This window comes from Lepidochelys olivacea (assembly GCF_965140295.1).
Source record: "Lepidochelys olivacea isolate rLepOli2 genome assembly, chromosome: 9".
Classification (NCBI taxonomy): domain Eukaryota; kingdom Metazoa; phylum Chordata; order Testudines; family Cheloniidae; genus Lepidochelys; species Lepidochelys olivacea.
Window position 1 is genome coordinate 59,516,912 of NC_140419.1, and position 25,355 is coordinate 59,542,266.

Below are 25,355 nucleotides of genomic sequence, written 5' to 3' on the forward strand. Positions count from 1 at the left end.
GGGCAGGGATGGTGTCCCTAGCCTCTATTTGCCAGAAGCTGGGAATGGGCAACAGGGGATGGATCACTTGATGACTACCTGTTCTGTTCATTCCTTCTGGGGCACCTGGCATTGAGCACTGTCAGAAAACAGGATACTGGACTAGACAGTCCTTTGGTCTGGCCTAATATGGACATTCTTATGTTCTTACATCTGAATACATGGCTACACATCTGATGACTCAAGCCTGGTCTACACTACAAACTTAGGTTGACATAAGCCATGTTAAGTCAATCTAATAATATATGTGTCTACACTACCGAATCCCTTCTGCCAACCTAAGGGGCCTGTAAAGTCGACTTCTGTACTCCACCTCCGCGAGAGGCATAGTGCTTGAGTCGACATCCCCGGGTCGACATGGGGATAGTGTAGACATTGCGTTGTGTAATTCGAATGAATTGGTCTCCAGGAGGTGTCCCACAGTGGTCCGCTGTGACCGCTCTGGAGAGCACTTTGAACCTCAGTGCACGTCAGCCAGGTACACAGGAAACAGCCGCTCTCCTGTTAAAGCCTCAGGAACTTTTGAATTTCCATTTCCCATTTCATCAGCGTGGAGAGCTCGCCAGCCCAGCTGATCATGGTGTCTCAAGACCGCAAACGTGCTCCAGCATGGAGTACACAGGAGGTGGTGGATCTTATTGATGTGTGGACAGAAGAGTGCAGGCAGAGCTCCGATCCAGCAGAAGAAACACTGACATCTATGCCAAGATTGTGTGGGGCATGGGGGAGATGGGTTACACCAGGAACACACAGCAGTGCCGCGTGAAAATAAAGGAGCTTTGACAAGCGTACCAGAAGACAAGGGAGGTGAACGGTTGCTCTGGTTCTGCCCCACAGACATGTTGCTTTTATGAGGCGCTGCATGCGATTCTATGCGGTGACCCCACCCCTACCCCAAAACATTCCATGGATACCTCCCAGGAGCCCTGGGTGACCTCAAGCAACAACAAGGAGGACATTGTTGATGAGGAAGAGGAGGAGGAGGAGAATGTGAGGCAGGCAAGCAGAGGATCCATTCTCCCTGACAGCCAAGAACTATTTTTAGCCCTGGAGCCCGTCCCTTCGCAGGACCCGTTGGTGGCGGAGCATGATGCTGGGGAAGGCACCTCTGGTGAGTACACATTCCCAATCAAACTGTAGGGATTACATGCTATTATTTTTTATGTTTAATCTGAACAACAACGGGTATCAGTGGTCACTCCAGCTACGCAGAGGGTGCTGTCCAAAAAGACCATTTGTGTGCATGGGGATGGCCTGGGAATCCTCCATGGAGATCTCTAGGAAGTTTCATAGAGGTACTCTGCAATCCTTTGCAGAAGGTTTCTGGAAAGGGCTGCTTTATTTCGTCCACCAAGGTAGGACACTTTCCCGTGCCACTCCAGAATTAACTCTGCTGGCATCATTGCGGCACATAGCATTTCAGCATAAGGATCAGTCTGTACCCAGACGCTTGCAGCATCTGCTCCCTTGCCACCTCTGTTGCCCTCTGGAGAGTGATATCTCATAGGGTCACCTAGGGGAAATGGGAAAAGTTTTCAATTCTCGTCCTTAAACCGCAAGCAATTTGACAAGTAATCTGCCTCCTGTTTGGTGAAATCTGGGTCACACAACCACATTTTCCCAACATGCCGTGGTTGTGGTTGGAAGGGATCACCGTCTGTTGCAAGCAGCATTGGAAAAAAAAGAGGGGGAGGGGTGATGGCTTCCTGTTCTCTCCCTTCCCCCCCAACCTGGTGCCAATTTTGTAAAAAACAAACTATTTGGGGGGGGAAGGAAGACCAAACCGTTCCTTCTCAAGTTCCAACCAGTGATCTCGAGGATGTCTTCACAAAAGCTGCAGCACAAGACCTCCCGCCCATGCTTCGTGGCCTTACTCACCATGGCTGGAGCAGAAAATCGATTCTTGCAATAGCCAGCTGTTGTGATTATGTTGTGGCTTGCAGTGAAGTGTATTGAGGGGTGTTTTTTTAATAAAAAAAATTAACCTTGCACCAGAAACAATGTATGTACTGTTAATGCTACCCTTGTGCTTTGCATTCCTTCCAGCTGAAACCTTGTCTGTCAGTACATCCTCCACACTGGGTCAGAGACTTTCCCAGATTAGAAGGCGGAAAAAGAAGACTCGGGAGGATATGTTCAATGAGTTAGTGCGCACCTCCGAGAGTGACAAGAAGGAGCTCAGAGCATGGAGGATTGCACTGTCCGACAACCTGCACATGGACAGAGAGGAGGGAGAGCATGCAGTGAACAAGAGTGTGGCACACAGGAAGAGATGCTGCGAATTATGAAGGAGCAATCAGACATGTTGAGGCATCTGGTTGAGGTACAAGAAAGACAGCTGGATGCTAGAGTCTCCCAGCAGCCTATGCTGAACCTGTGCCATCATCGTCCAGTTCTATGTCCTCCTCTCCCAACGGGGGGTGGGAGAGGAGAGGAGGAAGTTTTGTATCCCTTGCACTCAATACCAGGGGAGGGTACAAGGACCAGAAGGTGCTCATTCCCACACCTTTGATTGTTATTGCAGTGCATCTGTGTGATGTTATTAATATGAACTGTGACCGTATAGCTCATTGTTGCAACCAAGGTCATATAGTGGCACCAAATCTGGTACAAAGGAGGTCAAGTAATGTGTCTATGAAAAGGTTATGATTTGCTGATTGTGATGATGCTATCTGTATGCATGTATCATTTTTGTATTTAAAAGTTATAAGTATTGGCTTTATGCTGTCTGTATTTCAAACTTGTGCTATGCTTCTGGGTGACAACCCAGACAATTGGGCATCAGCACTGCCTCGCCTGCTTGATGGCCTATTAAGGACCATCAGCTATACAACTGACCCATTGAGAGAAGGCAGATACACCTTGTGACTCAGCAAGGCATGCAGGGACATGCCTATGGAATGAACTTTAAGGTTTTTCCATGCAATGTATTGGGCAGCTTGTGTTTGGAACAAAGGAAGCACAAGCCACATGGCAAAAGGACTATAAAAGGCAGCTGCATCATCTCCATTTTGTCTTCAATCCTGCTTCTTACTTCTGGAGGAACTTTGCTACACTGAAGCTCTGAACAAAGAACTGAATGACCCATCCAAGCTGTGGATGAACTCCAGAGACTTGATTTGAGCCTGCAGTTTATTCCATCACCGCTACAAGCCTGAACCAAGAACTTTGCCATTGCTGAATGTAATTGATTACTTTGACCAATTTTAGCTCTCATCTATATTTCTTTCCTTTTATGAATAAGCGTTTAGATTTTAGATTCTAAAGGATTGGCAACAGTGTGATTTGTGGGTAATATCTGACTTGTATATTGACCTGGGTCTGGGGCTTGGTCCTTTGGGATCGGGAGAACCTTTTTTCTTTTACTGGGTTATTTGTTTTCATAACCATTCATCCCCATAAGGAGTGGTGCTGGTGGTGATACAAGGGAACTGGAGTATCTGAGGGAATTGCTTGTATAATTTCTGGTTAGCCAGTGGGGTAAAACCGAAGTCCTCTCTGTTTGGCTGGTTTGGTGTGACTTAATAATAAAGGACACCCAGTCTTGGGCTGTGACTGCCCTGCTCTAAGCAATTTGTCCTGAATTGGTACTCTCAGTTGTCCTGCCAGAGGCTGCTTTGTTACAATCTGTAAGCAAGCTGTCCTTGTCTCTCCCCCCACAATGTTATTAGACCTTTTGCCCAAGGTTATCTTACTTTTCTTTGCTGTCTCTGTGTGTTTGAGTGCACAATAAAACTTAATGGACCGAGGAGAAAAGGCTCTTTCTTCACTCAACACACAGTGGTTGGTGGGGGTGGAGGTTACAGGGAAGAAAATGCAATGGAGGGGACAGTTTGGTAAGGAACAACAGATAAGTGTCACATTACTCTGGCTTATTGCTGAAACTGGCTTTCAAAGCGTCACAGAGATGCAGAGCCCCTCGATGTGCTCTTCTTATTGCCCCGGTTTCTGGCTGCTCAAAATTGGCTGCCAGGCAATCTACCTCAATCCCTCACCCCAGCGGAAACTTTTCTCCCTTTGTTTCACAGATATTATGCAGCACACAGCAGGCAACAATAACAATGGGGATATTGCTTTCACTGAGGTCTAACCTAGTAAGCAAACAACGCTAGCGACCTTTTAAACATCCAAAGGCACATTCCACCTCCATTCTGCACTTGCTCAGCCTATGGTTGAAATGGTCCTTACTGCTGTCAAGACTGCCTGTGTACGGCTTCATGAGCCATGGGATCAAGGGGTAGGCTGGGTCTCCCAGGATCATGATTGGCATTTCAACATAACCAATGGTTATTTTGCAATCTGGAAAGAAAGTCCCTGCTTGCAGCTTTCTGAACAGATCTGTGTTCCTAAAGATGCGCACATCATGCACCTTTCCCGACCATCCCACCTTGATGTCGATGAAACAGCCCTGTGATCCACCAGCGCTTACAACACCATTGAGAAGTACCCTTTTGATTTATGTACTCTTTGGCAAGGTGGTCTGGTGCCAAGATAGGGATATGTGTTCTGTCTGTTACCCCACCGCAGTTAGGGAGTCCCATTGCGGCAAAACTATCCACTATGTCCTGCATGTTGCCCAGAGTCACTACCCTTCTTAGCAAAAGTCTGTTAATGGCCCCGCAAACTTGGATCGATCCCATGGTAGATTTACTGACTCAAAATTGATACCCCACTGACCAGTAGCAGTCTGGCATTGCAAGCTTCCACAGATCTATCGCCACTCACTTCTCCACTGTCAGAGCAGCTCTCATTTTAGTATTGCTGAGCTTCAGGGCTGGGGAAAGCTCTTCACGCAGTTCCTGGAAAGTGGCCTTACACATTTGAAAGTTCTGCAGCTATTGCTTGTCATCCCATAGCTGCATAACAATGTGGTCCCACCAGTCAGTGCTTGTTTCCTGGGCCCAGAAATAGCGTTCAACCATGTCAAGGTGCCAGCAACTGTGAATTGCTCTGCTTTATGTCTTCTGGCATGGCTGCTTGCATGGCATCACATTGTTCCGCACGGCAGCTCCTGTATCAGCTCTGTAAATTCTTCAGGATAAGGCACGAGGTCTGTGTAAGGCTCACAACAACAGTATACAGCTGAGCTGGATCCATACTTATTGTGCTATGGCGTCTGCTCTGATAACCCAAACTTGCAAAAAAGGCTTGGTTATTTGCCAGGAAAGGAGGGAGGGAGGTAAGTGCATCATGGGAGGCTAACGTCATGTTCCCATAACCACCCGTGCCAAAGTTTTGTTGCAAACCCAACTCAAAATTCCACTAGCTACATGGGATAGGTACCAATAGTGCAGTGCTCCGTGCGTTGATGCAAGCCCTGCTAGTGAGGATACACTCTGCCAACACAATGAGTGTAGTGAGGCCACGCAAGATCGACTTACTTAAATTGGAGGCTCGATGTTGACTTACATGAAGTCGACTTAATTTTGTAGTGTAGACAGGGCCTTAATGGCTCCCATTCAGGTTTTCTGCTCAGTGGGGTGCAGCGGTCAGTGGAAGAGCTGAGATGAGAACTCCTGGCTCCTGGCTTGTTAGTGAGAGCTCTGGGGTATCTTTCAGGGGAGTCTCTGCATGTTTCTATCACACACACAGCCATATGCACCAACCAACAGGTGACAGTTCACCGCAGATGTAGGAATGTGTGACAGACCTGCCAAAGTTGTGAGGTCCGGCCTGCTTCTCTGCTCATCCCATTGTTCACCCTCAAATTGCTTTTAAAAACTCCCCCTGTTCACTTCTGCTGGAATCGTACAAACTTTCAGAGTAAAAAAGCTAAAACCCAGCAATGTTAGACAGAGCGAGGGACAAGAAACTGCTAGATCACAACTAAAATAACACAAACCACTCCTCAAGGTACATGTCCAGTAAAGTCACAACTGCTCTACACTGCCACCTACTGACTGAGGGCTGATCTATACTGAAAAGTTATATCAAGACATAGCTATGACCCCTGCCCCAACCAACGTAGGTATGCTGCCATGACCCCTAGCGTAGACTCACCTAAGCTGACAACAGAGGGCTTCCTGTCAGCCTAGCTAGCATTGTTGGGGGGAGGAGGGGCTCGTGTTCCTGCTGCGTCTACACTATAGGGTTATATCGGCATAGCTACACCAATATAGTCTCTAGTGTAGATATATCCTTAGACAGAGCTGCAGGGGAACTAAACCTGCCCAGCAATGCTTCTATTATTTGTCTCATGCTGTGGACTGTTGTGTGGTGTTGCTGTGCACTGTTAAACAGTGTTCCATCACAGAAGTGACAGCCCTTCAATGTTGAGTGAAGTGATTCCTGGATATACATGCTTTTGGCTCCTTACAGAAGAAAAGCAGTATAGCAGGAAAGCTAGTCATACAGCCGTGGGTGAACCTGCCCCCAGTGTCGTTATGTGGCCTATGTAGCATTGTCAGAATCTCAGCTGCTTCTAGCCTTTGTGGTTACAAAGAAACCTTCCAAGTGTGAACGGAGTGTAGCTGATGCAGGGATGTCTGCCTGAGTCTGCAGGCAGGTTGAAACAATGACTCAGAGTGGTATGTTTCCTTCTCCCCCTCTCCCCCCATGTCTCCTTAAATGTCAGCATTAACTATTTCATTGCTCATTCTAGCAGTGGACTGGGGAAGAGGATGAGGCCCATGAGGAGTCAGGAACTGGAGAAGGAGGAAACGAGGAGCGACACAGGGAATAAGGAGAGGCACAGAGAAAGGAGGATGCAGGAGGAAGAGAAACAAAGGGCAGACATAGCGATAGGCCTGAAGGAGTGCAGGCTCCCATGGAGCAATGCTGAAATAATGACAGGTTTCAGAGTAACAGCCGTGTTAGTCTGTATTCGCAAAAAGAAAAGGAGGACTTGTGGCACCTTAGAGACTAACCAATTTATTTGAGCATGAGCTTTCGTGAGCTAGTGAGCTGTAGCTCGCGAAAGCTTATGCTCAAATAAATTGGTTAGTCTCTAAGGTGCCACAAGTACTCCTTTTCTTTTTGCTGAAATAATGATAGCTAACATACAGGTCACGTCCACCCAGCTCTCTCTGTGCAAACCTCCCACTGGCCCACACATGCCTTCCCCTGCCTGCCTGAGCCTTTGTATCCCCGCCCATGGTCTGTGGCCGCAGTGGACTCCAGCCTCAGTGCAGTGGGCTGGACAAGGGGAATGGTATTGGAAGGAATATGCTGTTTGAGTAACTCGGTGCGAAACTCAGGTCTGCGCTTTCAAGGGCTTCACTGTTAATATAGCAGCTGTGTGGAGTTGTGTTGCTTCATCAGGTATTCACGTTGTCATGAGTCACTGCACAATGGCAGATCTGTTGAAGCAGGTTTAACGCCCCCACCACCCATCCCCCACTAAACAATTTCAGGGGAGCTCTGGGCTTCCGTCTAGTGCACGGAATTGCCCACAGCGCTGGGGCAGTTGTTTCAGAGAAGTGCAGCAGGCTCGTGCACCACCACCCCCACCCCCGGGACAGAAAGAAATTGGGGTGGACCCTTCCCTGGCTGGGGAGCACTTTTGTGGCCTGCTGCTGACTAAGGGGCAGGATTTCTCCTCTCTGATGCTCATTGTACTGCCATTGTGTGGCAGGCCGATGAGGCGGAGGGCTGGGCTAGAAGGAGGGGTGTGTGTGTCAGGGCAGGCCTTTCTGCTGCCTCTTACTACTGCGCTCATTCAAGGGCTGTTGAGCAACTGATCTGGGAGACCCTCTGCACAAGAAACTGAGCAGATGCCCCTTTCCAACCATCTCCTGGAGGCTCCTGCAAAACCCGGAGGGGAATATCCGTGGATCTGGATTCAGAGCGCTGCAGGGCCGCTCTCTAACCTTTGAGCTGCCTGCCAGCAGTTGTAGGAAGAGGGATTTACTCCCGAGGAGGGAGCTGGATAAGAGTAGACTAACGCAAGCAGTGAGCTGTGCCCAGTATGCCCTTCACACTGTGCTCAAAGCTGGTTTCCATGGAAAGTCCAGCTTGCTCTTTATGTAACCCGCTGAACACAAGGTACATTTCCCAGGGGCCGACATGCAAATGCTCTGTTAACGTGCACTAGAATAGAGCTGCACTAGTGCCACCAGCAAGCAATGAAGCAGCCAAGCAATGCAGCTGTGCTGGGAATCTCTTTTCTGGGGCTGGGGGAGGGCAGCTCGGCCCCTGCTGCCATTTTGTGCTACAGCAGCGTCACTCTGCACTCTCTCTGGCACCCTACAGTAAAAAACAAACAAGGAAAGCAAAAATTAAAACAAACCAAAAAAAAAAAAATGTCCAGCCTTCTTTATACATTGTATGGAGATTTAAAAGGGCCATACTACCAATCTTGTAAACATCCTTTGCAGGTCACCTTTAAAATTGCTAAAAAGAGTGGATGTGGGGAGAAGAGGAGAGATGAAGGAGCAAGTTCAGCATTGCCAACCCCAATCATTCAAAACCCATGAGACAGGCCACCAAACTCAGAATTTGGCTTTAAAATCATGAGAAGTTAAACAGTCAATGTTGGGTTCTTTGCATTTGCCTTCTGGTGTCTGATCTTAGAGCTAGAAACTTACTTTCAAAAAAAGGCAAACTGGTTTGATTCTGGCATGTTCACATGACTCCAAGTGCTGGGACTTTAAGAAAAAACAAATCCTGTGTGACTGATAATGCAATCGGGAGAGCTGGCAGCACTATTGTGTGCCCCCTCTACTCTACAACAGGGTGAGCGAGTAGTGTGCAGAAGCTTGCGCAGCTTCAGGCTGAGCTGAATGCGCATGCCACTGATAGGAGGCCTGGGCCTCCTCTCCTGGTGTAGTGAATGCCACCTGTCTGAGCCCCTCCTCTCACACCTCTCCATGTCATAGCCGTGCGGCAGGTCCTGCTGCAGGGCCAGGCTCTGGAAGATCCTGGCATAGCTGCTGTGTGCCTGGTTGGCTAAGAACACAGGAATTGCCAGGGTGGCTCAGCCCCAAGGTCCACCTGGGCTTCACAGAATCATAGACTATCAGGGTTGGAAGGGACCTCAGGAGGTCATCTAGTCCAACCCCCTGCTCAAGGCAGGACCAATCCCCAATTTTTGCCCCAGATCCCTAAACGGCCTCCTCAAGGATTGAACTCACAACCCTGGGTTTAGCAGGCCAATGCTCAAACCACCCAAAGCAGCTGGTGGATCATCTCCCCGCCCAGCAAAGATCTCATCCGAACCCTTAACCGAGACTGGCTTAACCCTGCCTACATTACAGGGAATTATCCCCTGGCCGGATCACAGTTCGCAGGGTCCTAACGGGACCCAGCCGGAGACGCCTCCCACTCCCAGAACTCCCGTCCACGTTTTGGGACGGGCTCGGAGAGCCAGGCCATGTGCTAGTAGCGATCGCGGCGGGTATAAAGAGGGACAGCGCAGCCCGGGTCCGTAGCAGGGCAGAACGGCGCGGTAGTTGGCCCGGGCCGGGGCCTGGCTGCGGAGGCTGCCCTGTTAGCAAGGGGGCCGCGGGCACCGCCGCAGGTCGCTGTGAAGTCACTGCGGAGCAGCCGCCCCATGGGGAGCGGGGTGTGCCGGCGGGGACGCGTCTGAGTTGGCCGGGAGCTGCCGAGAGGTGAGAGCGGGGGACGCTCCAGCCGGCCGCTCTTGGGGCGTAGCGGGCGCTGGGCACCCTCCCCGGGCAGGGCGGGTCGCCGGGCAGCGCAGTAACTTGTGCAACTTCCTCTGTCGGCACACGCCGGCTGGGCTCGGGCGCGTGCGAGCTGGGGGCAGAAATTCGGGGCGCCCCCGGGCTTCTGCAGCGGCCCCCCGTGCACACCGCGGCCGCGCTGCCGGCCGGTCCTGCGGGCCTCCCAGCTGCAGCGCTGGGGCTCGAGCCCCGCGCGCCCGCCCGGCACGTGGTGGGCGGACCCCGGGCCCGATGCTGGGAACCCCCCGCTCCCGGATCGGGCCCGCAGCAGGGTCCCGGGGAGCCGCTTAGCCGGGCTCGGGCGAGGCGGGGACGAAGGGGGCGGCCGCCGGGTACCTCCCAGCCGGGGGCGGGGGAAAGCTGCGCGGTCTGTGGGGCACGGGGCCGAGGTGCGCTCCGGGCCATGGCTGTGCTGACGGGCCCCAGCTCGGCCGGCTTGTGAATCCGTTTGCGGCTGGAAGGTGGGGGGAGATGCCAGTGCTGGGGGATCCCGGGGTCTCCCCGGCCCGGCAGGCTGTGGGCACTAGGGGGCGCTCTCCATCCTGGCCTGGTGGTGGAGCCGGCTGGGGCTGGGGCTGGGGCCCCGGATCTGGGTGTATGTTCCTCCTTCCCCCACCCCACCCCCGTTAACTGTCACTGCACGTGCAAGTGGCACAGTGGCTTGCCACCACCTGCTGATCCAGTGTGAACCCTGCACTCCCTGGCCTGGGAGTGCTTAGCGAGCAGCCTCCTGTGAGGTAGGAAAATGGGTATTGCCTTTCCCAGGTGGGGAAACTGCCACAGACAGGTGGCATGGCTCATCCAGGCAAGTCAGTAGCAGTGCTAGCCCAGGTGACCCATCCGAGCTAAAAGTGACCCCATTGCCTGATTTAGTGATAACTGCTGCACTGGCTCTTTCATCTCACTCTGCTGTAATCATCCCCTGGTCTGAAACTGCTCTAGCCTTGGCTTTCAACACCACTTCGATACTGTGGAGAGGGGCTCTTCGGGGGTGCTGTCGGACACCTCCTTATATTTAGGCTGGTTACAAGAGACCTTTCCTATAACAAGTATGGTTGGCTTGGCAGGGAGGAGTGTGGGGTGATTATAGCTTCCTGTGTCATGGGTGTCACCGCTGCCCTCTACTGGGTGCACTCAGAATGGCCTAGCTGTGTGTACTAGACCCTGTACAGCTAATAGTGACTCTCCTCTTGTTTGTGCTCTTGGGAGAGGAGGGCCTGTTCTGTGCCTGTTGTTGGTGAGGAGTATGGGCATGACAGCACTCTAGCAAAACTGTGGGAAAGGACTGAGCTCTTCCTGGCTCCTCCCACTGCTGACTCCCATCCACCCCAGCACTTGAGTTGTACTTGTGCTCTGGCCCCGCCTGACAGTCCCAAGCTGGTATTCCAGTGGGGCCTGGGACTCTGAAATCCCAGCTGGGCTCTACGCCTTCAGCCTGAATTTCCTTGTTGCTCAGTGGGGTTTTATAGTGTCTCTTCAGAACATGAAAATCTCCCAAAAAGCAGCAGCAGAGGCTAAAACTGGACCAATTCCATTCCCCTGCACTGTCCTGTCTAAGCTAGAGCTTTGGGAGGTGTTAGCACATGTTGGTTAACACCTTCTAAGGCCCTGCCTTTCCAGCCATTCTCTCTGAGTGGGGGATGGGTTGTCTGAGCCCCCAGAGTTCAAACTGAAACTCAAGTCCGCTTAACGGCCCACTGGCCATCTGTTCAATTCTTCTCTCCTCCCCTGCTGCCCCCAATTCCCCACCCGCATGCTGCAGCATTCCTGGAGGAAGCATTACTTAACTACCCACAACACTTGTACAGTGCCAGCATCTTCTACCAACAGTTTAACAAGCCCCTTCCTGAGAGGGGTGGGGATTGACCTCTAAGGAAAATGTTATTTGGGGGCCTAACTAGATCTGAAGCTGTCCTCTTTTCCCACCTCTCCTCTGCTGTGAGGAGTGTGCTGTGGACAGAGTGGGCCAGCAGCAGTGCCACATGGATGGACTTTGCATTTTAAGTGATGATGACCATCAAGCTTTAAAGCTTAAACCCCTACTGAAATAAAGCTCTCAATGCAGAGTGCTATTGTATTCCTCTGCTAGCTGCAAGGGCTGTGCTCCAGGGAAGGGGTGGTCCTGTTGGGTGGGTTAAGGGCAGTGCAATGCCCTGGGATGCTCTTTTCCAATGGGGGCAGATCCCAGCCCTCTGGCTATGGCTGCCAAATCATTGTTTTGTATTACCATTGCCTCTAGAAATCATGGAGCAGGAAGCAGCTGCAGGTAGGCATGTTTCTAGTAACCCTGAAAAGGCACAATCCAGATGATGTCAGTCGCTCCCTGGTTCAGGACTTGCAGGCGTCTCCCCTTGTGCATTTTGACTTCTAATTGGCCAACCCCTGGTGTGGCTCTTGCTGGCTGGTGGCCATGTGAATGTGTGCCACTCGAGATGCTGAGGGCCGTTGTTAGTGACTGGGATTCCACTGCACGCTGCGGCCATCCAGCACAAAACTTCTGCCGGACAAGTGGTGCAATTAGAGATGGGAAGGGGCCACTCAACCCGAGGGTACCATTTCACTGGGGGGGGGGGGGAGATTGCAAATGGGTCTGGAACAATTACCCTTCCCATATTGCTAAATAGGGGAGGGAAACCAACTAGATCCAAGTACATGGGGTGGGGGATCCTTGCAGGGATATTATTAGAGGATTGCAGTTCTGCATTCTCAGGACAGGTCTGTTCTCTGCCCAGGGTGCTCTTGAGCAGTGTGGAGCCAAATATTCCTTTGTGGCAAAGAGGAATCTGAAGTGCTGTTGGGGCTGGAAGGTAGCTGGGGGCTACCACATCTCATGGGCTGGAGGAAGACTGTTACAGACATTCTGCTTAGCACGTTCTCCCTGCTGGGCAGAGAGGGGAGGAGTGCCCAGGGCTCAGGGGCGTCTGTCTCAGCACAAAGGCTGAGGATCCACCAAAGGTACCAGACCCAAATGCATTGAGCTGGACCACCTACCCTGAGTGCCAGATCTCTGGCTAGATGCCCCTGTCTAAGGACTATGACCCTCCTAGCGGGATGAGCTCTGCTTAGGCAATTGGACAGAAGCTCAAGATGCTTCCTGAGATGTGGGATGGGGTCTCTGCCATGGCCACTGCTGAACAGGGCAGCCTTGCCAGGCAAATGTATCTGCACCAGCCTCTCTGCCATGGAAGAGTGGGAAGGGAACTGGAAGCAGGCAGAAGGGGGTCTGGGGGTGGAGCATGGGCAGGGCCACCCCAAGCTGATTGGGGAGGCACAGCCTCCCCCAGCCTATGATACCTGCTGCCCATGCAGGGCAATTACTGGTTGATCCATCCCCTATCGTCGTACAGAGACCCAGAGCATGGGGTTGCATCCCTGGCTATCATGGCAATAGCCATTGATGGACCTATCCTCCAGGAACTTATGTAAGTTTTTAATTTTATTTCTTTTATATCCAGTTAAACTTTTGGCCTTCACAACATCCTGTTGCAATGAGTTCCACCGGTTAACTGTGTTGTATGAAGAAGTACTTCTTATGTTTTAAACCTGCCTATTTCATTTGGTGACTCTGGGTTCTTGTTATGTGAAGGGATAAATAACACTGCCTTATTTATTTTTTTTTCTCCACAGCAGTCATGATTTTATAGACCTCTCTCATATCCCCCCCTTGTCATCTCTTTTCCAAGCTGAACTGTCCCAGTCTCTTTAATCTCCCCTCATATGGAAACCGCTCCAGACCCCGATCATTTTTGTTGCTGTTCTCTGTACCTTTTCCAATAGGTCTTTTTTGAGATGGGGCGACCAGATGTGCACATAGTATTCAAGGCATAGGCGTACCTTGGATTTATAGTGTGGTGTTGTGATATTTACTGTCCTATTATCTATCCCTTCCCTAAGGGTTATGAACACTCTTAGCTTTTTTGACTGCTGCTGCACATTCTGTCCTAGGGGACACACCCATAATCAAATCCACATCATGACAAGCATCATCCAGCACTCTGGTTGCCAGTTTCAGCCTAGGTTGCCATGGCCTGTGAACTCCCTCCTGGCCTCTCCCCAAGGCCAACCTAAAGACAGGCTGGCAGAGATGGTGGGTGACTGGGCGCTTGCCCTGCTGTTAGAACAGTTCTATGGCTAAAGAACTCCAGTCTCCAGGGACAGCAGCTTGGTGGCTTTTGCTAGCACTAAACTCTGCAAGGAATGCAGACTGGCCCAGCATCCAAACCTGAAGGAAGTGACATGGCTGCAGGCAGGGGATTGGGATGGAGAGGTAGGTGGCTGGGCTGAAAGGGAATACACACATGCGAGCACCTGGCTGGGATGGGACTGGAACAGAGCATATGTGAGCACAGCTGGGTTTAGCTCCCATGAGGTGGTGGAACCCAGGGTGGCTGCATTCAGAGTTATGGTGAGATCTGCCCATCAGGCACTGTCCCTCCACTTGTGCTGGCTCCCTGCACAGGGGTCTCCAGCGGTGCAGGGCCTGGTGCTGATCCTTAACCCAGGGTGGAATGGCCCTGGTCTGCAGGAGGGGATGGCAAATCTCGAATGCCACTGAAATAGCCTGGGGAATGCCATGGACACCAAACCTGGCAGGCTGGTGATCCAACAACCCCTGCCAGCTGGCTCTGCCTGAGCTGCTCACAGGATCTGGTTCCAGAGGTGCTCTCCTCATTCCCTTCATGGGCTGGCACTTCACTGGCAATGGGGTGGCCCTCGGGTCCCAATTCAGGCTGTGCCGTGAGTACTGGCTCCCATGTGGGAATGCAGGCTGCAGGGCAGTCCATGGCATGGTGCTTGTCTGTGGTGGTCTCCCAGTGCCTCTAGCTGAGGGCAAGTCCAAGGGGCTGACAGGATCAGGGGAGGGGCACTGGGATCTGGCTCTTGTAGTAAGAACTCCTGTTTCTTTTCCAGGACCCAGAAGGAGATGAGCTCTCTGGTTTATCCCAGCCTGGGCATGAAGGACCGCAAAGCAGTGACCATCCTGCACTACCCTGGGGTGGGCATGAATGTCAGCAAGGCCAGCACAGGACCCCACATCACCAGTGCGGGCATGATGGCCCCCTCTGCGACCCCCCTGCCCTCAAAGCAGCCCTCCTTCACCCTGCCAACGGCCCCTCACCTGCTGGCCAGCATGCAGCTGCAGAAACTCAACAGCCAGTACCATGCCATGGGGGTCTCTGGGCACCCAGCGGAGGCTGGGTCCATCCAGAGCTGGGGCTTTGGAGCCCAGCCCCTGGGCCAAGGGGCACTGGCTCCCCCTGCCAGCACCCACAGCCCTAGCATTATTGATTCCGATCCAGTGGATGAGGAGGTGCTGATGTCACTGGTGATAGAACTGGGCCTGGATAGAGCTAACGAGCTGCCAGAGCTGTGGCTGGGCCAGAATGAGTTTGACTTTGCTGCAGATTTCCCTTCCAGTCGCTGATGCCAGACTGACCTTGACCACAGGCAACCCTGGCAGAGGACTTGAACTGGACAGCTGTCAAGGGCAGGCTGGCATGATGGACCTGCCCCTCCAGCCAACTGGGAGGCCTCTGGGCCTGGTTCCTACTGCAGCGGAGTCCCCCTCTGCAAGGCTGCAGCCGTGCCATTCAGGACAGTTCAGTGAAGCTGGAGAAACTACAGCACAGCTGGTGCTCCGTGGGGTGTGTTTTGGGCTGCGTGACCTAGTGCCTGGTGGGGTTGCACCTTGCTGTGGAGGGCTAGCATCTCCTGCTGGAGGTGGGATTTAGCCCCCAGGGCACCATTCCCCAAACTGGTGCTGGAGAAGGAGGCGGACTGGCAGGTGAATGTGGCAGGGCAGAAGCTGAAGACACAGAAATGTTGGCTCAAACAAAACATACACCCCTGCTGTGGCCTGGGAAAGGGCTGCCCCCAAAGGGGTCCCTCACAGCTCCCAGGGACCAGAGCTGTCTGCCATCCCTGCAGGGGGCCAGTGACTCACAGGGGAGACAGCTGGGGGCTAAGCACAGTACCTGGGGTGCTGGGACTGGGGGGAGACAAGGTCTGTTTTTGCAACAGCATGGGGCTGCTCCTGTGTGGCTTTTCAATAAAACCAGTGGAAGGAATCGGCCTGCTGGGGCCTGGCTCCTATCACCCCTTGTACTGATTTACAGTCATGCCTGGGGTTGCCAACTTTCTGATTGCAGAAAACCAAACATGCTTGTCCTGGGCCTTTCTCCAAGGCCTGACCCTGCTCACTCCTCGCCCATACCTCTGTCACTAGCTCTCTCCCACCCTTGCTCGCTCACTCATTTTCACCAGACTGGGGCAGGGGGTTAGGGTGAGGGCTCCAGCTGGGGGTGTGGGCTCAGGAGTGGGGCCAGGGATAAGGAGTTTGGGGTGCAGCAGGGGGCTACAGGCTGGGGCTAAGGGGCTTGGAGTGTGGGTGGGGGCTCTGGGCTGGGGGTGAGGTCTCCAGCCCACACCCCCCCCACTGTAGGGTGGAGCCAGAAATGAGGAGTTCAGAGTGTGGGCAGGAGGTTGGGGTGCAGGAGGGGTCAGGACTCAGGGTGGGGGTGCAGGCTTTCAGGTAGGGCTGGTGATGAGGGGTTTGGGGTACAGGAGGGGGCTCCAGGCTGGGGTGGAGTACAGTGGGGATGGCACACAGGCTGCTGGGGGCATGACCCATGGTTCTTAGCAGTGCAGTAAAGCTGAGCAACTCTGATTTTTCCCAGCCAATCACAGGGGAATGGTAGGAAGGCTGGACGGGTACATACCCTGGCTGCTACCATGTGGACAGGGCCATGTAGACACACCCTGTCACTGCACTATTGCAGAAAACCAGTGTGGACAAGATAGCTCACATGTTATTTTGCAGCATGGTTGCTCTTGCTCCACCTAGGCTAACATGAGAGGAGTGACTCAGGCACAGGTAGCTTGAGTTAGCTCTGCAGTGAAGAGGCATCCAAACACAACTGCCCATGCTTTGTACATGTACCTGCCCCTTAGCACCAATCACCTCACTCTCTAGGCCCAGCCCTACAAATGCTGGGATGTAGGAGAAGCTGTTGAGGACACATTTCATGGTCTTGGCCCCACCCAGTGGCCACAAGGAAAACTGCATGAGCATGTCCATATGTGGCTAGTACACCCAGCAGGATGGCAGCAGTATCTCAGGGGGACGCTTGGTTAAATGGACAGATGAGCCTGGCAGTCTGAGCAGCACCTGTGCAGTGGCAGTGATGGGCCAGGCTTGGAGATATTACAGTGACCCAGCAGTCAGGGATCACAGATTGGGTAGGGAGAGGGGGCAGCAGGTGCTGGCAAAGAATGTGGGGATGAGGGGGTCAGTGCAATGGCCCTGGACTTGCCCTGGGTCCAAACCAGGCACCTGTGAAATGAGTTTGGCAACCTGGGCTTAGACAAGAGCAGGTGCTCCCTTAGCAAATCCCCTGCACAGCTCCTGTGGGTGCCATTACTGGCTGTGGCTGCTATTAGCCATCAGTCTCTTGCCTAAACCTCCTCCCTCTCATCACCCTTAGGAGACTGTCTCCTCCCCAAAGCACTGTGGGAACTGGCTGAAAGCTGGGCTGGGGGGGAGGGGCTCTAGGGTGGAGCATCTTGCTGGAGCCAACCCCTCCCTCTTGGGAGGCCCTGGGAAATGGGTTGCTGCATCAATGGAGAACCAGCTTTGAGGAGCGGAAAGGGAGTGTGAGATCAGGGGTCCACTTCAGAACCGTAATGGGGTGCTGAGATCTGCAAGGCAGCCTGGGGGATTTGGACGTTTCAATAACTGGATGTTACGTGTCTAAAGCCCCTAGACTGCCTGGGAAATTTCAGCCCCCTTTTTTAGCACTTGAAGAGAGACTGGTACAATGGCCCCACACACTAGGGGTGCTGAAGATTTTAGAATTCAGCTTGTAAAATCCCAGCAGAAAGATGAGAAATGCCCCAAAAGGGACACCAGCAAGAGTAAAACCATATAAGTAATAACTGAAGTGCCTCCCCTGAGTTGTTCCCCCGCACTGGAGATGATTAAAATGGGAATATTTAGCACCTTAGATGTCAGAGTGCCATGCAAACAGGAGTGAATTCTTCCTCAGAAGGTCCCTGTAAAGTAGGTGAGTTTATCACCCTGTGTTACAGATGGGGAAACTGAGGCACAGTGAGGAGCAGCAACTTGTTGAAGGTCACACAGGACATAAGCAACAGTTAGGATTTGGGCCCGTCAGCTTCAAACTCTTAACTTAGTGCCCTGTCATTCTGCAAGTGCCTTAAACACCAAATGAGCTTCTGGTTGGTTTCTACTGTTTCCTTTTTTCCCTGCCCTCAATGCTTTCTCTCTTCAGACCTCACTTTAACACCTCAAAGGGGGGACTGCAGAGCAATGGCTGCCTGCCCGGTCCTGCACTGTTGGTAGTTTTGTCACTGACATCAACATGCTTCGGACTGGACGCATTGTGTAGTATCACGCCCAGCTTGGAGAGTGAAAGAAGCATGGTGTGTTTCATTTGGTTCTCATGTGCAAGGACAAGTGTGGGCCCTAGCCCAGAGCTCGAGGACTGCCCCTGATTTGTATCAAATACAGCAGGTTGGCCACCCCAGTGGCTCTCAAGGGCAGCTCTGTACTGAAGGGTAAGAGTGAACATGACAGCATGGGGCTCCCTGCTTACGGAGACTCCAGCTCCAATGTTCTTTCCGCAGCCAGCTCCGAGGCTCTGGCCGAGAGCTGGGGCTGTCTGGCTTGCAGGGGGACCAACTCTCACAATTTGCCCATGAGTGTCACGCCAGTGGAGGTTTTGCCATAGGTGGTGGGCAGAAACATTCTAGGGGCTGGGGAGGGGGATGAGTAAAATGTAAAGCCAGCTGTGGGGATGTTATGGCACAGGCTGGCCACCTGAGTCCAAACCCGCCCAAGCCCTGTGCCTATGGTATGGAAGAAGCAGGAGACGCTAAACTCGCTAGTGAAGGTGTCCGTCCTGGTACTCCTAGCTATGTGCGGGGCGTGAGATGCAGCCTGGCCCCTGGAGGCTGAGGAACTGCCCTGTTACCCACATGGGAAGGAGGGCTCTGCTCATGGAAGGCAGCTCTCTATGGGGGCAGGCAGAGCAACAAGGTTACCAGCTTTGTGGGGTGGAGGGGGTGTACAGGTCCTGCTTTCTGGGCATGGGGTGTCAGGCCCTGCTCTCCGGGGTGTGTGTGTGTTTCTCTCCTGGCCCAGTGGAGAGCAGAGACCCTGGGTGGGGGGTGTTTGGCGAGTCACCGCCCCAGCAGTGGCTCCTGTCCCACAGGGCTGGGCCCTGCTCTGGCCTGTGGGCTCTTGCCACTCGCAGATTCAGAGCCCACCACAGTGGCTTGTGCTATGCACATCCCCACACAGGTGGGGCCCTCCTGCAATGCCCTGCCCTGCCCCTTTCCTGGACCTGGCACCACTGGACATGGCATTTTACCTGCTGAGCTGGGCATGGACATGGGATGGCTCAGAAAGTGACAAGACCGAGAGATTGAGGGGGGAGACTAAGCCCCCTTTAGCCCTAATCACTTGCTGCCCAAGTGTTTTACATAAAGCCACAGGCCCTGGAGTTTATGGGATTACATAAGACTCCACTTTAGAGAGGAGCCCAGCACTCCTGGGTGCTAAGACAAGTTTGAACAAGGGGACTTGAGCACACCCTCAAGGCACCCAGACCCCAAGTCATATATAAACTCACCTGATGATTTTTTAAGTCGATGATCATTTGCAGGGCCTGGCTCAGGATCTTTGGCCGCTGGGGCTGGGGCTGCTGCTCACATGCCATCACAACCACTGTAGTCAGACACCAGAGACTAACCCTGCCCTCTGTGCTACTCAGGTGCTTCTAATTGGGTTTAGGGGATAGCAAAGGAGCCCCTCTCTTGGGTCTAGAAACATATCAGAAGGCTGTAGGTGGGTAAGGTGGTGGGGGGAAGAGGGCAGCATCCCTGCCCTGCTCTGCAATGGACAGCTCTACCCTCCTGCTTGTTACTATTTGTGGCTAGTGACTCTGATCAGAACCCCATTGTGCTAGGTGCTGCACATCTATAATAACCCTCCCCATCCCAAATAGGGATGCCAACTTTCTATTTGCAGAAAACCAAACACCATTGCCCCATCTCCTGCCCTGAGGCCCTGCCCCTGCCCCACACCTTCTCTGGGGCCTTGACCCCACTCACTCCATTCCCCCTTTCCTCCATTGCTCGCTTTGCCCCACCCCCGCTCACACTCATTTTCACTGGGCTGGGACAGGGATGTGGAAGGGGTGGAGGGCTCTGGCTGGGGGCGCAGGCTCCAGTGTGGGGCCAGAAGTGAGCGGTTCAGGGTGAAGGAGGGGGCTCTGGGAGGGAGCTTGGGTGCAGGATGGGGCAGAGGGTTGGGGCATGGGAGGGAGTGAGGGCTCTGGCTGGGGATGTGGGCTCTGGGGTGGTGCCAGGGATGAGGAGTTTGGGGTCCCAGCAGGGGCTCTGGGCTGGGGTCGAGGAGTTTGGTGTGCGGGAGGGGTCTCAGGCTGGGGCAGGGGGTTGGGGCACAGGAGGGGGTTCAGGAAGTGGGCTCCAGGCAGCACTGACCTCAGGTGGCTCCCAGGAAGTGACTGGCATCTCCCTCTGGCTCCTAGGTGGAGACGCAGCCAGGAAGCTCCGCGCGCTGCCCCTGCCTGCAGGTGCCACATCTGCTGCTCCCATTGGTCGCTGTTCCTGGCCAATGGGAGCTGCTGAGCTAGCACTCGGGGTGGGGACACCACGCGGAGCCCCTGGGCCTGCCCCTATACCTAGGAGCCAGAGGGAGATGCTGGCCACTTCCTGGAAGCCACGCGGAGCCGGGCAGGCACCCTGCCCGCCCCCGCTGTGGGTGGCCAACCTGACTTTCAGTGGCCTGGTCAGTGATGCTGACCAGAGCTGCCAGAGTCCCTTTTTGACCGGGTGTTCCAGTCAAAAACCGAATGCCTGGCAACCCTAATCCCAAAGAGTTTACAGCTGCAGCCTATGGAGAGCTAACACAGGAAGGAGATGGGAAGGACAAGCCCCAGTTTCAGAATGCCAGCTGCCATCAGATACAGGCCTTAAGGGGCTTGAAGGGGGGCAGGGTATTTAATGGTTTTACAGATGGGCGCTTTGCTCTTGAGCAGAGGCTGGCAGCTCACCCCCTTTGGTGGGAGCCCCTCTAAGGACACCACCTGGCAGGCATGCAGAGCTCCGCACCTGTCAGTCCCAGGGCTCTTCTCTCAGGGGTTAGGATTTTAATGCTGTGCCCTGGGTGCTTTGTTGGCAGCAGAAGTTGGATCTGAGATTTCAGAGTCTGGGATCTCCAAGCAGGGTTTCTCCTGCCTGAGCTAAGAGACTGCTCTGGGAGCTCAGAGGCTGTAGCAGATTCTGTGATCCAGCCACTAGAAGGGGACAGAGCCACAAGGCGCTAGTGTGGGGTAAGTGCCTATCTCCCCATTGCGGGGAGCAACCATGAGGAGAAGGGACTGGCCCCAGATCACCTAGCAAGTCAGTAGCAGATTTGGGAATAGAACCCAGGCCAGCTGTACGTGGTGCCCTATGCGTGAGGCTTCCTGCCTGCCCTCATGCCGGTCTCACCATCAAACACTGCAGAAGGGCCCCCTCCCTGCAGCCTGCATGGGCTGGGGAGCCACTGCTCCCCAGGGCTCCACTGGGGTACCCCAAGGTAGAATTTGGCCTTGCAGTTACAGCTCGTTAATAAGTCTGTTGCTGACAGGTGAGCTTGGCTAGCCCCTGGCTCCCTCTCCCAGAGCTGTGCAAGGCCCTTCAGGGCTGATGGCAGTAAAAGCTCCCAAAGGGACACAGACAGGAACTGGTTCTGGCTGGATGCTAGTTTACGCAGCCAGTTCTCAGAGTAGATCTGCCTTGCTGTAATTGATGGGCTGCTGCTAGAGACTCCAGGGATCAGCAGGCAACACTTCTGGCTTCTTAGATCAAGATAGAGGTGGGGGTGGGGGTGAGACAATCAGAGCACTTGTGTGGGCTGGGAGATAGAGACAAGGGCCCAATTCTCTTTGTACTTAGTCATGTAAATCTCCAGTAACTGCAGCAGTAAGGATTGGTGCAGCGGGGAGCTCCCTGGGGAACATTACGAGGGCTGCAGAGAATTACAAACCATGACGAAGTGGGACACCATCCCCATAGGGTGAGGCCTTGAGGAGTAGAAGGAGGTAGCAGGCTGCTTCCGCTCTGGACCCCATGGTTCCCCTCTGAGGTCCTGAGAATAGGCCATCATAGGACCTATAATTGTCGCAGCCTTCACTTCCATATTAAGGCTGATGGAAGACGGGATCTGGAGTACAGAAGTCTGCTGGCTGTATTTATTCTGGGAATGTGTGGTGCATTGTTAAAATTGTAAGCTAGCTCTTTACATTTCAGGGAGGATTTCGGGATCCTGATTTATTCCTGGGGGAATTCTGCACCAAAAAAATAAAAATTCTGCGCACAATATTTTAAAATTCTGCAAAATCTGCAAATTTTATTTGTCAGTAATAAATGTGGAGGCTCCAGCATGGCACTGGGGAGCACAGGCCATTGTTCTGCACAGAGGTGGGAGATCACCCTGCAGCACCTCCCCAGCTCCCAGGACACAAACCTCTGGGGCAGGCCTGGCTCTTGCACTGTGTCAGGGACAGGTGGAGCCTCACCAGTGTCTTTTACTGAGAGGTTCGGGGGGCTGCAGGGTAATCTCCCACATCCATGCAGCCAGTGGCCTGTGCTCCCCACTGCCCTGCTGGAGCCTCCACGTTTATTTATTGACAAATAAATTTGCAGAATTTTAAAATATTGTGGGCAGAAATTTTAATTTATGGAGCACAATTCCCCCAGGGGTAGCAGCCCTAGGCCAGGTGTGGCCAGGCAGGCTTAGCTGTGAAGGGGCTTAGTGTGAGGGGATCCAGGTGTGGGGTGAGAGGGTTTTGTGTGGGGCAATCTGAGCATGGGTGGCCCACTGTGGGGAGGGGGAGGTTCGGGCGTGGGGAGGATCTGGAAGCACAGGGGGTCTTTGAGGGGTTCTGGGTGCAGGGGCAATGGGACTCTGCAGGAAGGGTCCAGGTGAAGGTGGTTGGGGCTCAGCGGGGTGTGGGTCCAGATGTGGGGAGCTCATGGAGTGTCCCAGGTGCAAAGGGGGTGGGGCTCATCAGGGTGGGGGTTCAAGTGTGGGGGAGTGCAGTAGGGGATGGTCTGGGTGCAGGGGGTGGGGTTCGGCAGGGGTTCTGGATGCAGGGGGTGGTCTGGGTGCAGGGGGAGGGGCTCGGTGGAGAACTGGATGCAGGGGAAGAGGGGCTCTGTGTGGGGTCTGGGTATGGGGGGGGTCTGGATGCATGGAGGTTGGGCGGATGGGGGAGCATCTACCTGTAAAGTGACCCCTATCCTCATGGCTGAGGAGCAATGAGGGCGGAAAACAGGGGTGTGTGTGCACGCGGAGCTGGGGGAGGGTTCTGGGGGTGGGCCTGGCTTGGCCTGGGCCACTCCATCCAGGGGAAATGCGCTCCTCCCTAGCCCAGTCGGGACTAACACCTGAGCCTAGTGCAGAGTAGCGGTTTGGGAGAAGGGCTGGGTGCGGGGCTGGGCGGAAGTGGAGGTTTTGTAAGGATAAGGCCTTTGTCTGCAGTCATATTAGGACAGCAGCAGCCATTAGCCAAGAAGGAGAAAGTCACATCCTCACATTCCATCTAAATTACATTAAAACAATGTAAGATCAGGCTGTTAAGAAGGTGATCCTGGCCTAACAGTACCCACCATCACTAGCTAAAGAAACAGATTATAAGATGGTTAAAGAAAACATAGTTTAATAGCATCCTGTCTGGCAAGAAATCACTTATCAACAGTTGTGATTGTAAAATCTATACTTCTATTGTTTTGCCTTTATGATCCCCACTTCTCTATTGTTTATCTGTATGGTCTCTGTCTATTTCTTTGATTGTTTCTGTCTGTTGCATAACTAATTTTTCTAGGTTTAAATCAATTAAGGTGGTGGAGTATGATTGGTTAAAGAATTGCTTTACAGTATGTTAGGATTGGTTAGAAAATTGTATCGTAATATTTTTAGTTAAATGATTGGTTAAAGTATAGCATGGCAGGACTCAAGTTTCACTATATGAACTGGGGTCCAAAGGGAAGTTCAGCTACAGGACACAGCCCAAGATCAGAGCTGCCAGACCTCAACATGCTGCCAACACTGTAGTGCAGAAGCTGGAGTCCCCGAGATGACCTGATCCTGACTGGCCATCAATTAAAGTTCATCTGCCTTATTGGGAGCGGTGAGCATTGTATGCTTAGCATGTGAATTCTGTTTTGGTGATTGTTCATAAATAGAGGTTAAGTAGGATATTACTATGTAAGGCTCTTTCACTGGTAAAAGACCCTGCCAACCCATAGAATGTAAGGTTACTCCCTGAGTCCATGGAAGGGTAAGGGTGGGTGCCTAAATTAAGACGATGAAGTGAGCTGTAGCTCACGAAAGCTTATGCTCAAATAAATTGGTTAGTCTCTAAGGTGCCACAAGTACTCCTTTTCTTTTTGCGAATACAGACTAACATGGCTGTTACTCTGAAACCTAAATTAAGACGGTTACGCCTTGAGCCCACAGAAGGGTAAAGGTGGGTGCTCCTAGACTATGTGAATGACAGAGAATTTTGTGTGGGTAACAGCTTGTCGGGATGGGGGTTCATGTGTGGAGGGCTCAGTGGGGGGTTCTGGGTGCAGGGGGTGTGTGCGCATGGGGTGGGTCTGTATGCACAGGGGTTGGGCAGATGGCAGGTGGGTCTGACCTGGCCTGGCTGGGGTGTCCCCAGGTTTGCCCCCCCCAAGAGATTTACCTCTCTGACAGCTGTCAGAAAAGATGCACCCACGCTGCTGGGGAAGGGGTGTGATTGCTCTTGCAGCTTCCCTTTCTTCCCCATCAGAAAGTCATTTTTCTATGAGGAAGCAAAGAAATCTGCACAGGACATGAATTCTGCATGTGTGCAGTGGCACAGAATTCCCCCTGGAGTACTCTTTGTAGGCTAAGGGGCTCTGTAGGGAAGCATGGGATCTGGGTTCAGCAGCAGTGAAGCTACAGAGAGCTAGCCTAAAGTAAGATGCGTTAAATTGTTCCTCTCTGTTTTAGGGAGCAGCCTGTTTTCTCCCTCTCTCTCTCTCTGGTTTTCATTCTGAATTCTAAGTAGTAAAGGAGTGTTATGTTGCAACCTTCCAGAAAGAGTACTTTATTTAACTTCTCTGTGGAAGTGCTGTGAACATAATCCCGACCATCCTTGTTCTCTGCAGTGCTGACACATTTGGATGTTATACACTGCCCAGGCTGGTTGCATTGATTTTAATTAATTACTGAAATAATATAAATTTGTAAAGAAACTTTTAATATTCAGCTCTCATACAGTGCTTTTCATCTGTAAATCTCAAAATGCCTAACAATACCATATTCCTCAGTTCACTGATCGCACTGTTGCCAATGCTCATGATTTTATGGTGAGTCTTGCACTACTGTGGTGTTTTTTCTTAAAGCCTGAACTCCTGCAGTCACGAAAATGTTAAATAGCCCCTAAATCACAAATTCAGATGAATCATAGAATATCAGGGTTGGAAGGGACCTCAGGAGATCATCTAGTCCAACCCCCTGCTCAAAGCAGGACCAATCCCCAATTTTTGCCCCAGATCCTTAAATGGCCCCCTCAAGGATTGAACTCACAACCCTGGGTTTAGCAGGCCAATGCTCAAACCACTGAGCTATTC

General features: G+C 52.7%; 2 protein-coding genes across 3 annotated transcripts; both read left to right on the forward strand.

Moving 5' to 3' along the window:
• Positions 1-235: 235 nt before the first annotated feature.
• LOC311526821 (uncharacterized protein) lies at positions 236-3,774 on the forward strand. Its single transcript, XM_084640270.1, has 2 exons — positions 236-1,150; positions 2,086-3,774. Exons 1-2 carry the CDS (start codon positions 946-948, stop codon positions 2,325-2,327), a joined length of 447 nt encoding a protein of 148 aa, XP_084496396.1. The 5' UTR covers positions 236-945; the 3' UTR covers positions 2,328-3,774.
• Positions 3,775-9,283: 5,509 nt separating this feature from the next.
• On the forward strand, positions 9,284-15,775 carry CITED1 (Cbp/p300 interacting transactivator with Glu/Asp rich carboxy-terminal domain 1). Of its 2 annotated transcripts, none has more exons than XM_084639937.1 (2): positions 9,284-9,587; positions 14,574-15,775. In XM_084639937.1, the coding sequence occupies exon 2, from the start codon at positions 14,587-14,589 to the stop codon at positions 15,085-15,087; it is 501 nt and encodes a 166-aa protein (XP_084496063.1). In that variant the 5' UTR covers positions 9,284-9,587; positions 14,574-14,586; the 3' UTR covers positions 15,088-15,775. The 2 variants fall into 2 exon arrangements, with proteins under 2 accessions (XP_084496063.1, XP_084496062.1); XM_084639936.1 differs by lacking the exon at positions 9,284-9,587 and adding an exon at positions 12,283-13,929.
• Positions 15,776-25,355: the final 9,580 nt, after the last annotated feature.

Excerpts from the sequence above, each read along its gene's own strand:
- LOC311526821 (XM_084640270.1), top strand. The coding sequence starts at position 946 with ATGGATACCTCCCAGGAGCCCTGGGTGACCTCAAGCAACAACAAGGAG. Across the intron at positions 1,151-2,085 it reads TGCTGGGGAAGGCACCTCTG|CTGAAACCTTGTCTGTCAGT; the intron begins GTGAGTACACAT and ends CATTCCTTCCAG.